This window comes from Thalia democratica, chromosome 8, assembly GCF_965202585.1.
Source record: "Thalia democratica chromosome 8, ktThaDemo2.hap1.1, whole genome shotgun sequence".
In the NCBI taxonomy this organism is placed as follows: Eukaryota; Metazoa; Chordata; class Thaliacea; order Salpida; family Salpidae; genus Thalia; species Thalia democratica.
The window spans coordinates 5,948,545-5,964,898 of record NC_139172.1 but is presented as its reverse complement, the minus strand read 5'-3'; the positions used below and the strand labels follow the sequence as shown (position 1 = coordinate 5,964,898).

Sequence of the window (16,354 nt, the reverse complement as noted above, 5' to 3'; positions counted from 1 at the left end):
TATTTTTATGTTGAGCTTAACAAATTTTTATGTTTAGCATAACATATTGCTTTTACAATTTAAAAATGCTTTTAAGTATACGTTAATATTACTTTTGTTTCTGCTTTAACTTTATATTAAATAAAAAGTCTGTAAAAAGTTTTTTTTTATCTGGTGAAAGTCTATTTTTCAAAGTTAGCAAAACTTAATTTTAGTTTTTGTTAAGTACTTTCTAAAAAATTGTTAACTTAATTAAACTATAAAGTTGAACTCTATATGTTATAGCTCGGCTAAAAGCTATCTAAAACAAAGAACTCCGAAGTTCGGAGTCCGAACACTTAATACGGCCTGCACAAGACATTAAAAGGTACGACTTGATAACCGAAAGGTTTTTTCGTACACCAGATCCTAGGACAGACTTTATGAGTTCTTTTTTTTTGTCGCTCGATAAACAACGTTAGTTTAAAATGTGACGTTTGAGTAATGTTTGTGAATTGAAAGTATTAGAAATCTTCAAGGGTAATGAATAAGTTTTTTTTTTTCTAACCCGCCTAAAGAAAATGTTTTCATTTCTAATTTGAAAGGTGACAAGTAATTTTATTTATTCATGTTAAGTTGTCAAATATATTGAGACAGTAGAATTCAAGATGTACTTAACTTAATAGAACCTTTACAAATAAGTTTAATAAGTTCTAGAATAAACACTTTATGTTCGTTTTGAAACAATAAAAAAGTTTCAAATGTAAAAAAACAAGAATTATTCCATTGCAAAAAGAAGGTACAAAATAAACATTGCGATGACTCCCTCCTAAACTGAATATTCTTCGTAGCTTTTGTCTTTCTGAAACTTGTCCTCATTTTTTCTCTCAACCTCGTCTTGCTTTCTTCTGATCCAATCTTTGAAACTGCGGTACCTCACGTAAAAAATCGAGTTCTTCTCAACATCAGTTGCTCGCTGCCACCCGAACAGTCTCTGCTTCCCGTCTTCGGCGTCCCTGCACACCAGCGGACCGCCCGAGTCCCCGTTCAGCAAGTAGGGGCCGTCCCTGTTCAGGTCTCCGAAATGAATGATGCGCTGGTAGATCGTCGTGATGTTCAGCGTGCCGTACTTGAGCACCGGCGACTGCCTGCTTCTCTGGTTGGTCTTCCAGTTGATCTTGGTGAATCCCCACCCCAACGCCTTCGTCCGACCCGAAGCCAATCATCTTGACTTTCGAGTTTTCCGGTTTCGAATTGAACGGTTCCTCGACGAACAGCAGAGCCACGTCGTTCAGCCTGTCTCGCTCGAAGTCGGGGTAGGGGTACACTTGTACCTTCTCCGGCCCGATCTCCACCCTGCCGGTGACTCCCTCTCTTCGAAACTGCCAAACGTCTCCCGCCACGACGGCCACTTTTGTGGTTTGGTTGTTACTGTTTCGAACGCAGTGAGCCGCCGTCAGAACCCAATGGGGGGCGACGATTGCTCCTCCGCAAATGCAAACTCCGTGGCAATTCAGATTACGGATCTGAACCACGAACGGGAACTGTCCTTCCTTGGCTTGTTTTCCTCCCAACATCTGCCCTAAGCAAGCTCCGAGGAAGAGCAAGCAAAAAATTACGAGACGTTTCATTTCAGCCACACACAAAACAAACAAAGATGTGAAACATTCGTTTTTTTTTTAATATATTTTTTAACGCATTATGACGTAGGTTTGAGAAAACTGGCTAATAAATCTCTTATTTAGCTTTTCTGGTTTTTTATGATCGATTTTTTATAATTTATTTAGTTTTCCTGTATTTTTTTAATTAATAGTTTTATTGGTATGCTTTTTTTATCACTGTTACCCCTAACCCTTACCCTCGGCCGGTTTTATTTTTTATTTTTTGTAATTCTTTTTTTACTATCACTATTACCGCTAACCCTTACCCTCGATCGGTAATTCTTTTTATTTTTTCAATATTAATTAGTTTTTCTATTTTTTTTTTCTTTTTTTTTAAATACTTTTTTACTCTCGTGCAAAAGTGACGCTCGTCCAAAAGTGTCCCTTCGTGCAAAAGTGACCCGTTTCGACTTGAATATTTATCCTTAGTATGTCAAATTTTTTATCTAAAAATCAAACTGTGGAGTTTAAGTATTATTTCCACGTCAAAAAATGTTTTTCCTCAAACTAGTTGCTGGTTTTTTACAAACAAAGTTTCATATTCCGTTCCTTACAAAAATAATTAAAGCATAATCAGTATGAAAAGCTTGATTACTACTTTATATATAAACAAATCAATGCGTTAAAACATTGCTTAGAAGCCTTAGCTGTAGCATAAGATTAGACTTAATATAGCATATTAATTTTTTACTTGTAATATTTAACTTTAAAATACTCATTACCCAAAATCTTCTTTTTTTCAATATTGATGTATTATGTTATAAGAATTTGACAAAAAAGTAGTTTAACATTAAATTAACAATCAAAGTTCAGCCAAAACTATAGAAAAATAACAATTTTAATTTCTTTCAACTTTATTTTTTTTCATTTTTAGATAGTAGTGTACAAGTAATCTGAATAATGTCGTTTGATTCGTTTATTGATGATCTCTACGCTGAGTTTAGCAGCAAATCACCGCACGAGAACATTCTCTTTTCTCCTTTCAGCATCTCCCTGGCCCTCAGCATGATTTATTGCGGATCAGAAGGCAACACCGAAGATCAAATAACGAAAGCCTTTGGTCTCTATATTGGTAATTATAAAAGTACAGAGGTTTTGGAGGAATTTCAAAAGTTATCTTCCAAAACTCCATCAGTTAAGGCCCGAATTTTCAACAATTTATTCCTTGAAAGCCGGTACAAAGTCAAAAGTGGTTATTTGAAACTTCTCAAAGGCTTCGGTTGCAAGGCGCTAAACTTGCCATTCAAAACTAAATCGGACCGCAAGCGAAGCGCAGATGCCATTAACAAACATGTTGCTGAGAGCACCGGAAACAGAATAAAAAGGGCGATCGCTCCCGAGTCGCTTACTGAGCAGACCAGAATGGTCTTAACCAGCGTTGTACACTTCAAAGGTCTTTGGTCATTAGGCTTCAACATGAAAACCACGTTTCTGTCCACTTTTCACAATTGTGACGGCACACAAACTCAAATTGCGATGATGTCGAAAATCTTGCCTCGTTACAAATATGCTTATGACGATGAAATGTACGGTATAGAAATTCCGTACGCAGGAGAGGAGTACTCAATGTGGCTGTTCATGCCGACCAAGAGTTACGATGATTTGCAGAAACTCACAGTTAGCAAGATGAGAAGTATGATTGAGCGGAGCACAGAGTTTCAAGGAAATATAAAACTGCTCCTGCCAAAGTTCAAACTTGAATACGAAAAAAACTTGCGAGAAACTTTTGAAAAGTTGGGGATGACTGACATGTTTTCACTCAAAAAAGCAAATTTGAGCAAAATTTCAGATGTAACAGGACTTCATGTGTCGGATATTGTTCATAAAACTTATTTAGAAGTCAACGAAGAAGGCACTGAAGCATGCGGCGTAGCAAGTAAGATACTTAGATTTAAACTACAAATTTGAGTAACTAAATTTTTACTGGTATTAAAATGAAACTATTTTTATAAGAAATGATTTAAAACACTATTAAAGACTAATAGTAAGTTCAATGAAAATTAGCTACAAGTATAAATATAAACTTGATACCTAATGTAAAAGTTGTCTATTCAAAATGCATAATTAAGTAATAATTCTATGAAATTGAACTTATAAAAAAATTACATTATATTAACTTAACAAAGCGAGAACTACTTCAGCTTGTAAGTTTGGGTTATCTTGTTTACCAATTCTAAATGAATAATTTTATAATTTTTGTTTAAAAATAACCATAAGACTTCTTGTCTGCACATTATTCTCTCATTATGTAATACAATATATTTTATAACACTGTATGTTGATCTCAACCTTGACATCAGTATGGCTTGAGTGTTTTAATCTTTTTGCATATTTCTAGCATCATCATTCAGTGGACCTTTCGGTGACCGTCCAGCAGAATTCATTTGCAATCACCAGTTTGTTGTGCTGATAACACACAACAGCACAGGGAACATAATTTTCTACGGCAAAATTGGAGACCTCAAGGCGGCTGAAACAACTGCTGAAAAGATATGTAAAGGTCGTGAGGATGGAAAAACGTTGGTGAGCAAACTGTGAAGAGCTGACAAAGCAATAAAGCGCTTTGACTTGCTGCGTAATTATTCTTAAACCATTAATTTGAATACAACTCTGTTTGCTCTTGTATTTAGTTTGTTGTGTTTGTGAGATATGTTGAAGTTACTATATAATTTTTAAATACTGAGTTCATTCAAAAAAATAAATTTAAGAAATTTATTGCTGTTAGGTGTGTACAAAACCCGTATAATTTTTTGTTTGGTTATACTTTGTTACGTTGTTGAAACTAATTGGTTGAGACTGTAATAAATTTGTATCTTTGTATAATGAATTAATATATACTTGTATAACTTAAAGATGTTAAATAATAGCTAAAACCTAACAGCGGTATTAATACGCTTAACAGAAAATTGCAGCTGTAAAGGTATAATAATTAAATACTTCAAATAGACCCGTACAAAGGTAGAATAGTTAAATAAATTGTAAAAATGTTTAAAAATATTTACAGTGTTGTAACTGACTGTAATCTGAATTATACAAATCCTGAGAAATACTAAAATGTTTTTTTAAATAAATGATATTTTTTATAAAACTAGTTACTATATACTAGTTATTGTTATTCTAATTCTTTCTCACTGAAACCTGAAATGCGATTTATTGTGTTGAAGACAAGCAAAATTAAACTCAATGAAGTCTATGTACTTATAAAAGTTTTTTGACGTATTAATTAAAATTTCATGAAAGTAAAAACTTTAATAGTAATATGATAATAAATAACTTAAATTGGACAAATAAAGCGCTTAAATGTTATAATGACCAGTGTACGAAAAGTGCTTATGGAGTCGTACTTCATTTTGACACAGTTAAACGTCTTGTCCAGGACAGTTGATAATAAATATTAAAACTTGCCTTTTCTTGTTTATTTTATTCTTTTTGAACTCAAATTGTTAACTTCTCAAATAAATTGCTTGAGACAGAAGAATATACTATCAAAATCCACCCGTTTTTTACAATCTATTTTTTATTATTTTTTCTTTTCCTGTATTTTTTTGATTAATTTAAAGGGCGAAATTAAAAGGGCGATGTTGCCCAGTTAGGGAAACCCTTATCAAACATACCATATATAGTTAGACTTTAGAAGAAATTGAAGAAAACTTGTGGTTAAAAAGTTTTAAACTTTAGTCACACTTACCATTATGAGCGACTGAGCCTTAATTGAAAGTTATTGTAAAGGTATTAAAATGGAAAAGTGTATTTATGCAGTACAAAAACTTTAAAGGTGAAAATAAACTTATAACACATTTTTTAAGTATTATAAAATACAGTTCTGTGAATACTTTGCTGAACTAACTTTGATAATCTTACCTATCATAATGATTTTCATAAAAAATGACATGTAAAAAATTGATGTCGTTTATTATTTTATTATTTCAACGTTTATTAAAGAAAACGTTGAAATGCAACTGTACGTGATTGAATTGCGTAAAGTAAAAGACTATTAAAGTTAAACAAAAGTATTGAGATAGCAAGTTATATATTTTCTTGGAGTGGTGGTTTTCAGGTTAAATATATCTATAAAGTAAAGTACAAAACAATAAAGAGGTACTTTAAATTGAAAACAGATATTAATAAATAGCCAAGAGCATCGCACACCGCGCGCAAAGCGCGCTTTTGTGCTAGCCGAATAAGGCAGATAAATAATATAATAAGTAAAAAAAAAATATTAATTAGAAATTTTGCAAATTTATGATAATTTTGAAATACTATTAAAAACTCTTAAAATTTTAGTAAACTTATGTTTAAACTATTAGAACAAATTAGTTCGAACAGATAATGTAAAACGAAGAAAAAAATTAATATATCTATTCACTTACATACAAAACAAAAAGAAATACAAGAAACACAAATAATAAATAAAAAAAGTAGTTTTTAATAACATTGACACCTACTTTAAGTAAAACTGCTCAACTTTACATTTTAGTAGAATATTCCAAGTTGAGACTACAGTTTGCATTCTATTCTGCTATTGATTTTTAATAAAGGAATTTTTGATTAAATAAATGGTTAAGTTTACATAAAGTAAATAAATGAAATTTTTAGGATTTTCTGTGGTTTTTAAAGTTGCTCGTAGCTTATGTATAATACTCTACAACTACAGTATCATCTGATAACACTTTGTGTTGGTCAGGATGTGTGTAAGTTGCACAATCGTAGGTTGTCTTGGATGCTGTTGTTGTTGGTCGTGCGGTGAAGTTCATTGTTTATTAAAGAAAACGTTGAAATGCAACTGTACGTGATTGAATTGCGTAAAGTAAAAGATTATTAAAGTTAAACAAAAGTATTGAGATAGCAAGTTATATATTTTCTTGGAGTGGTGATTTTCAGGTTAAATATATCTATGAAGTAAAGTACAAAATAATAAAGAGGTACTTTAAATTGAAAACAGATATTAATAAATAGCCAAGAGCATCGCACACCGCGCGCAAAGCGCGCTTTTGTGCTAGCCGAATAAGGCAGATAAATAATATAATAAGTAAAAAAAAAATATTAATTAGAAATTTTTCAAATTTATGATAATTTTGAAATACTATTAAAAACTCTTAAAATTTTAGTAAACTTATGTTTAAACTATTAGAACAAATTAGTTCGAACAGATAATGTAAAACGAAGAAAAAAATTAAACATGTATTCACTTAAAAACAAAACAAAAAGAACTACATAAGTAAGAAAATAGTTTGTAATAAGTAGCTAAAAGTATCGCACACCGCGCGCAGAGCGCGCTTTTGTGCTAGCCAAATAAAGCAAATACTAATAAATAATAATCGATAATAGATAAGAAAGTAAATAAAATTATAAATAAAGTGTTAAAAATAATAAGGTTTTTAAATTTTGTACTGTTTCTCAAATTCTCTTAAAAAATACATCAAGTTTTTAAAAACTGCCGTTTAAACTAAGTATTAAAACATAATAACTCAACTAATTTTAACTTTAAACAAATCTAAATTCGTTAACCTAAATTCCTGCCTTAAAAACTTAAATTCCTGCTTTAAAAACTGCCGTTTTAACTAAGCATTAAAAGACAATTACTCTACTAGAAAGAAAAAATAGTATTTTAACTTTAAAAAATCTGAATTCTTTAACCTAAATTCCTGCCTCAGAAAGCTCGCTTTCTTTCGGTTTTGCTTCGCAAAAAAGGCACGCTTCGCGCGCGATCTTGCTTTAACTTCCATGCCTCGAAAGCTTCGCTTTCTTTGTGCGTCCCAACCTCTTTGCGCGCGATTGTGCGATCTTGCTTTAACTTTCATGCCTTAAAGGCTTCGCTTTCTTTGTACGTTCCAACCTCAGAAAGCTCCGCTTTCTTTCGGTTTTGCTTCGCAAAGAGGGCACAACAGCGTGCTTTGCGCGCGATTGTGCGTTCTTGCTTTCAGCCTTTTTCGTACTGCTGTTTTTGATGTTGTTTTCCATCCCTCCTACCCCAAAAATTATATCCAATATGTATTTTAAACTATTTTTAAAATTTCAGAAAATTTATGTTACGTCACTAACTCTTCCAGATGTCCTGTTTTAGTCGACATAAAATCGTTCAAAAATATGTATAAAAATTTGCATAAAATTAGCATAATTTCTTTTTTGAGTTGATTATCAAATTTAATATCTTTGGAACTTTACTTTAAAATTACATAATAAATAACAGTGTTATACGTTTAAGAAATAAATAAAGTATTACACAACTGTAATAGCTAATAAATAAAACAAAGAAAGTTAATGTGCTATAAAAAATATCACTTGAAAAACAGCTGAATATAAACTTTAGGTAGATTAATCTAAATATTTTATATAAGAATGTTTGTCTGAAGATATTTTTTATTCTGGTACTACTACATCAGACAAAGTCCTTCCATCTTCCAATTGTTTTCCAGCAAAGATCAAACGTTGCTGGTCTGGTGGGATACCTATGATATAAGAGTATTGGTATTATATTCGTTGAAACATCTTAGCTTATATTGGCAATATTTTTAGATTTAACCTAGAGGTTAAAAATATTTACTAAAATACATTTTTAATGTTAAAATTTTAAGGTACAAACTTTGTTAAAAACTTTTTTTTATATATTATTATTTTATTTAACCCTTTTCATTGAAATATTTATTACCATATTTAATTTATTAGCTTACACGATTAAGTAATATATAACTTTTATAAACAAACCTTCTTTGTCTTGGATCTTAGCTTTAACATTTTCAATGGTGTCTGAAGCTTCAACTTCTAAAGTGATGGTTTCGCCAGTCAATTTTTTCACAAATATTTGTATTCCACCACGAAGAATCAACACCAAATGAAGAGTGGACTATTTCTGAATATTGTAGTCAGACAAGGTCCTGCCATCTTCCAATTGCTTACCAGCAAAGATCTGAATCTGAACTGAGCAAAGAATTTTTAATCTGTTTCAATGTTTTTTCAATCTGAGTCGATGTTTCTTTATTTGTAACAACTGTAACAAACTGATGAAAGTTTGTTGAAATATACTTGTGTTTAGTAAAAGATCTTGTTTGTTTTCAATCAAGTAAAAAAGCAGACTAAAGTCTAATGAGTATTTGTACTATAAAGATTAAAAGTTATCGTTGAAAAAAAATTAAAAGGTATCCAAGTGGTGTGATATATATTTATAAAAACTATTATATAAACTATTATTAACAACAACGTTAGTTTAAAATGTTAGTTTAAAAAGCGTTAGTAATTTTTGTGAATCAAAAGTATTAAAAATCTTTAAGGTAAATTTTTTCCTCTCCTACTCCGCCAAAAAAAATGTTGCCATTAATTATTTATAAGGTATAATTTTATTCTTTTTAAACTTAAGTTTTAAATTCTCAAATAAATGGCTTGAGACAGAAGAAAAAAAGGGTATACTATCAAAATCCACCCAATTTTTTTTACACTTTTTTTATTTACAAATTTATTTTATATATTTTTGAATTTTATTTATTTTTTATTTATCACTGTTACCCCTAACCCTTACCCTCGTTCGGTTAGCGTTTCTCGAATTTGACTTGGTGGATTTTGAACATGTCCCAAAAGAAGAGAATTCAAGATATACTTAACTTAACAGAACCTTTACAATTAAGCTTAATTAATTCTAAAATAAACACTTTATGTTCGTTTTGAAACAATAAAAAAATTTTTAACGTGAAAATCAAGATTTATTCCATTGCAAAAACATGGTACAAAATAAAAATTGCGATGAGTCCCTCCTAAACTGAATATTCTTCGTAGCTTTTGTCTTTCTGAAACTTGTCCTCATTTTCTCTTTCCACCTCGCCTTGCTTCCTTCTGATCCAACCTTTGAAACTGCGGTACCTCACGTAAAAAATCGAGTTCTTCTCCACATCAGTCGCTCGCTGCCACCCGAACAGCCTCTGCTTCCCGTCTTCGGCGTCCCTGCACACCAGCGGGCCGCCCGAGTCCCCGTTCAGCAAGTAGGGGCCGTCCCTGTTCAGGTCTCCGAAATGAATGATGCGCTGGTAGATCGTCGTGATGTTCAGCGTGCCGTACTTCAGCACCGGCGACTGCCTGCTTCTCTGGTCGGTCTTCCAGTCGATCCTGGTGAATCCCCATCCCATCACAGTGCACTCCTGGCCCACCCCGACACCATCGTCCGACCCGAACCCAATCATCTTGACTTTCGAATTTTCCGGTTTCGAATTGAACGGTTCCTCGACAAATAGCAGCGCCACGTCGTTCAGCCTGTCTCGCTCGAAGTCGGGGTAGGGGTACACTTGTATCTTCTCCGGCCCGATCTCCACCCTGCCCGTGACTCCCTCTCTTCGATACCGCCAAACGTCTCCCGCCACGACGGCCACTTTTGTGGTTTGGTTGTTGCTGTTTCGAACGCAGTGCGCCGCCGTCAGAACCCAATGGGGGGCGACGATTGCGCCTCCACAAATGCAAACTCCGTGGCAATTCAGATTGCGGATCTGAACCACGAACGGGAACTGTCCTTCCTTGGCTTGTTTTCCTCCCAACATCTGCCCCGTGCAAGCTTGGAGGAAGAGCAAGCAAAAAATTACGAAACGTTTCATTTCAGCGACACACAAAACAAAAAAAATTTTATTCGTTTTTAATTTTTTTCAATAGATTTTTTAACTATTATGACGTAGTTTTGAAACAACTGGCTAATAATCAATATGTGAAAAAATAATTAAAGGCTTGTCTAATTATAAAAGTATATTTCTAAACAATTTTATTTTTATGTAATCTTTATACTTGAATTGGGTGGGTAATTTATTTTGCACGAGGTGACACTTTTGCACGGTTGGTAAATTTAGCACGAAGACACTTTTGCACTGTAGGATTTTTTTTTTGGTTTTATTAATTTTAATCTTTTTTTTGCTACCACTATTACCCCTTACCCTCGATCGTAAATTTCTTATTTAGTTTTTCTGGTTTTTTATAATCTATTTTTTATACTTTTTTTTGTTTTCCTGTATTTTTTTGATTAATAATTTTATTTCGTATGTTTTTTGTTTATCACTATTACTCCTAACCCTTACCCTCGGCATTTTTTTTTAATTTTTTGCATTTTTATTAGTTTATTTTATTTTAATTTTTTCTAGTTTTTTATTTTTTGTAATTTTTTCTTGCTATCACTGTTACCACTAACCGTTACCCATGGTCGGTATTTTTTTGTGTTTTTTTATTATTAATTAATCTTTTTATATTTTTCTTTTTTTTTTTTCATTTTTTTTAGTATTTTTTTTACTTTCGTGCAAAAGTGACCCTTCATGCTAAAGTGACGCTCGTGCAAAAGAGTTGCCGAGCAAAATTGTCCACTTGAAATGTTTATCGTTAAGATGTCAAATTTTTTATCTAAAAATCAAGCTGTGGAGTTTAAGTATTATTACCTGGTTTTTTATTTTTATAAATATTTATTTCTAGTTATTTCCTAATTATTTTCTTTCGCTTTTTTTAAAATTATATTTACCTTTAAGCTGTAGAAATAAACAGCTAACTTGCATACAATTACATGTATAAATGCTTTTGTTAATTCCTAACTAACAGTTATATTAACTTTTATTACTGTTTTATCTTAATTTACTTTTATGCCTTATACTAAACTACATAACAAAAATGTAAGAAACACTTTTTTTAAAGTTATTTTTTAAGATTTATAAATTAAGTAGATAAATACAAGTAAAGATATTAGTAGTGTTTAAACTACGTCTTAAAATATTTTTCCTCAAACTAGTTGCTGGTTTTTTATAAACAAAGTTTCATATTCCGTTTCTTACAAAAATAATTTAAAATATAATCAGTATGAAAAGCTTGATTACTACTTTATATATAAACAACTCAATGCGTTAAAACATTGCTTAAAAATCTTAGCTACTGCATAAGATTAGACTTTATATAGCATATTAATATTTTACTTGTAATATTAATCTTTAAAATACTCATAATCCAAAATCTTTTTTTTAAATATTGATGTATTAGCTCATAAGTATATGACAAAAAAGCAGTTTAACATTAAATTAACAATCAAAGTTCAGCCAAAACTATTAAAAACAACAACTTTAATTTTTTTCATTTTTAGGTAGTAGTGTAAAAGTAATCTGAATAATGTCGTTTGATTCGTTCATTGATGACCTCTACGCTGAGTTTAGCAGCAAATCACCGCACGAGAACATTCTCTTTTCTCCTTTCAGCATCTCCCTGGCCCTTAGCATGATTTATTGCGGATCAGAAGGCAACACCGAAGATCAAATAACGAAAGCCTTTGGTCTCTATATTGGCAATTATAAAAGTACAGAGGTTTTGGAGGAATTTCAAAAGTTATCTTCCAAAAAACCCTCAGTCAAGGCCCGAATTTTCAACAATTTGTTCCTTGAAAGCCGGTACAAAGTCAAAAGTGGTTATTTGAAACTTCTCAAAGGCTTCGGTTGCAAGGCGCTAAACTTGCCATTCAAAACTAAATCGGACCGCAAGCGAAGTGCAGATGCCATTAACAAACATGTTGCTGAGAGCACCGGAAACAGAATAAAAAGAGCAATCGCTCCCGAGTCGCTTACTGAGCTGACCAGAATGGTCTTAACCAGCGTTGTCCACTTCAAAGGTCTTTGGTCATTAAGCTTCAACATGAAAACCACGTTTCTGTCCACTTTTTACAATTGTGACGGCACACAAACTCAAATTGCGATGATGTCGAAAATCTTGCCTCGTTATAAATATGCTTATGACGATGAAATGTACGGTATAGAAATTCCGTACGCAGGAGAGGAGTACTCAATGTGGCTGTTCATGCCGACCAAGAGTTACGATGATTTGCAGAAACTCACAGTTAGCAAGATGAGAAGCATGATTGAGCGGAGCACAGAGTTCCAAGGAAATATAAAACTGCTCCTGCCAAAGTTCAAACTTGAATACGAAAAAACTTGCGAGAAACTTTTGAAAAGTTGGGGATGACTGACATGTTTTCACTCAAAAAAGCAAATATGAGCAAAATTTCAGATGTAACAGGACTTCATGTGTCGGATATTGTTCATAAAACTTATTTAGAAGTCAATGAAGAAGGCACTGAAGCATGCGGCGTAGCAAGTAAGATGCTTAGATTTAAACTACAAGTTTGAGTAATTAAATTTTCACTAAAAATGAAACTATTCTTATAATAAATGATTTAAACCACTATTACAGGTAGTAAGTTAAATAAAAATTAGCTACAAGTATAAATATAAACTTGATACCTAATGAGAAAGTTGTCTATTCAAAATTCTAAACTAAGTAATTTTTTTAAATTGAACTTATAAAAAAATTACATTATATTTACTTAACAAAGCGAGAACTACTTCAGCTTGTAAGTTTGGTTATCTTGTTTACAAATTCTAAATGAATAATTTGATAATTTTTGTTTAAAAACAACCATAAGACTTCTTGTCTGCACATTATTCTCTCATTATGTAATACAAGATATTTTATAACACTGTATGTTGATTTCAACCTTTACATCAGTATGATTTGAGTCTTTTTATCTTTTTGCATATTTTTAGCATCATCATTCAGTGGACCTTTCGGTGACCGACCAGCCGAATTCATCTGCAATCACCAATTTGTTGTGCTGATAACACACAACAGCACAGGAAACATCATTTTCTACGGTAAAATTGGAGACCTCAAGGCGGCTCAAACAACTGCTGAAAAGATATGTAAAGACCGCGAGGATGGAAAAACGTTGGTGAGCAAACTGTGAAGAGCGGACTTGCTTCGTAAAGCAATAAAGAGCTTTGACTTGCTGCGTAGTTATTGTTAAACCATTTATTTAAATACAACTCTGTTTGCTTTTGTATTTAGTTTGTTGTGTTTGTGAGATATGTTGAAGTTACTATTTAATTTTTCAATACTGGTATATTCAAAAAAAATAACATTAGAAGTTTATTGCTGTTAGGTGTGTACAAAACCCGTATAATTGTTTGTTTGGTTATGCTTTGTTACGTTGTTGAAAATATTTGGTTTAGACTGTAATAAATTTGTGTCACTACTTTTGTATCTTTGTATAATGAATTAATATATACTTGTATAACATAAAGATGTTAAGTAATAGCTAAAACCTAACAGCGGTAACAATACGCTTAACAGAAAATTGCAGCTGTAAAGGTAATAATTAAATACTTCAAATAGACCCGTACAAAGGTAGAATAGTTATATAAGTTGTAAAAATTTTTTTAAATATTTACAGTGTTGTAACTGACTGTAATCTGAATTATACAAATCCTGAGAAATACTAAAAATACTTTTTTTATAACAAATGATGTTTTTTTATAAAACAAGGTACTATATACTAATTATTGTTGTTATAATTCTTTCTCACTGAAACCTGAAGTTGCGATTTATTGTGTTGGGGGCAAACAAAATTAAACTCCATGAAGTCGATGTACTTATAAAAAAAGTTTTTTGACCTATTCAATAAGATTTCATGAAAGTAAAAACTTTAATAGTAATATGATAATAAATAAATTGGACAAAAAAGCGCTCAAATCAATTGTTATAATGACCAGTGTACGAAAAGTGTTTATCGAGTCGTACTTCATTTGGACACCGTTAAACGTCTTGTCCAGGACAGTTGATGATAAATATTAAAACTTGTTTAAATATGAGTTGAGTGTATTTATGTCGAATTTAAACTTGACGTTATATCATACTTTAAAAATAGAACTACTTTAAATTAAGAACATAACCATTTTATAATATCTAAACTGTATAAGTAAAGGCATGGATCGAAACAGGGACTAAAACTCTAAATGAGTTAGGAACTAGGTTAATTTTTAAAACAAGTGCTAGGCAAGTCTGATAGACATTCAACTAAAAAACGATTTAATAATTAGATAGGTTGCAATCGGTATATTATTTTTATGTGATTCAAAACTATACTGATAATTATTTTTGAATTGAAAAGAGCCTTATTATGTTTAATAATTTGATACTAATAATATTGGTGAAGTCTAGATTGTAGCAATTTGTATTACTTTTTATTTCATTTAAACTTTTATTAAAAGTCCATGTTGAAAATTTTTATCATTTGTCAGGTAAAAAAAAGAAATTAGGGAAAGAAGCAGGTATATAAAATGACTTTTTTTTGTATTTGTACTTTAAAGATTAAAAGTTATCCTGGAAAATACATTAAAAGGTATACAAGTGGTGTGCGACTCGATACTCAAAATGTTCTTCGTGCACTAGGTCTTAGAACCAAATATTTTTAGCGTCTTTTTTTGTCGTTCAACAAAAAGTAATGCTAGTTGTAAGTTTATTATTTTTTTCATTTCATTTGGTAAAGAGTCCAAAAGGATAAAAAAAGTCTTGCTTAATTTAGAGTTATCAAAACCTTAAAATGATTAAATTTGTAGTTTCCAATTGTTAACTTTGCCTATCCTTTAAAATCTTAATAAAGTGTTTACTGGTTCTTAAGAACGCGGTTCCTTTATGAAAGTAATTATAAGCTTGTTTATTTATTTTTCTTTTGTAAAAGTGTTTTGTTTGTTGTAAAATATTTTTTAATAAATTGTACTAAAAGTTGTGTTAACGATTTTGTAACTATTTTAATGTCTAACTAGTAGTTAAAACTTAAAAAAATTAGGTTTACTCCAAATCAATATATTTTATTATTAAGATAAACGCCACTAGTTTTGCACAGAAAGAAGTTGAAAAGAAGATTTTATACAATTTTATATATTTTAAAACTATATTTTTCTTGATTTTGATTCTTTTTACTATTAATTTTAAAGCATTTTTACAATAAACAGTATTTAATAAGGAAACAACTAAAATTGTTTTATGAAGAAACTTGCTTGTTTTACATTAATAAACTAAAGATTCAAAGTTTATATAACTTCCTGTTTAGTTTAGTACTTCAGTTAAAGATCTTTAAGACTAACATAGTCTTTTCAAAAGAAAAAGAAAATTTACCTAAGGTAAAAAATGACTTAGTTAATATTTAAGAGCTTAGTTTCTACCCTTACAAACCAAGAGATTTTGAATTACTTATCTAAAGTTAAACAAGAAACGCACTTTTCTTAAACTATTTTTGAAGTTGTATAACAAATAGAAATTGGAGCTTTTTCAGTAATCAATTTTCAAGAAAAAACTTAAATTAGTATTTTACAACTAAAATTAAAAAATCAAAATTTATCTTTATACCACCGAAAAAGTTTTTTTTACTAAACGATCGATGTTTTCAGATTTGAATTGTATTAAATAAAATTCTAAATTTATTAAGCGTACAAAATAAGTTAAACATTTTAAACATCATAAATTTAAATATTAAAAACTATATGCCTCTAGGTTAGAATATGAATTGGAAACTTTTTTAGTCGGCAGGCCATACTTATCTGAAAAAGTCTTTGCTAGCTGCTTAATTTTGTGAAACTTACTATATACTTCAAAAAAAACTTTTTCAAAGCAAATTTTAGATAAAACTTTTCATTTAAAAATCCATGGCTAAAAGTTCTTACTTTAGTCCTTAGACTCTATTGTGATCGTCGATTTTTTATCGTTTTCAGAAACTAAGAATATTGTTTTTTTTTTTAAATTAAAGTTATATTTGAGTAGTTCTTTTTAAACCCAAGATTGATGTTTTTGCCTATTTCAAGGTTAAAATATTATGATATTTGTTGCTCGTTTTGCATTTATATAAATAGTAATCTTTTTTTCTAAATCAAATTTAAAGTTTTGCGTACATTTTATGAGAAAAGATCACA

General features: G+C 30.8%; 1 protein-coding gene and 1 pseudogene across 1 annotated transcript; one reads left to right on the top strand and one right to left on the bottom strand.

Moving 5' to 3' along the window:
• The window catches only part of LOC145842832 (polyubiquitin-like), a 90,146-nt pseudogene extending 79,954 nt beyond the window's left edge, over window positions 1–10,192 (bottom strand).
• Window positions 10,193–11,729: 1,537 nt separating this feature from the next.
• Window positions 11,730–12,572, top strand: LOC145842831 (serpin I2-like). Its single transcript, XM_082950312.1, has one exon. The coding sequence runs from the start codon at window positions 11,730–11,732 to the stop codon at window positions 12,570–12,572; it is 843 nt and encodes a 280-aa protein (XP_082806438.1).
• The last annotated feature ends 3,782 nt before the right edge of the window (window positions 12,573–16,354 follow it).

What these genes read in the sequence shown, in the direction of transcription:
- LOC145842831 (XM_082950312.1), top strand. Translation starts at nt 11,730, where the DNA reads ATGTCGTTTGATTCGTTCATTGATGACCTCTACGCTGAGTTTAGCAGC.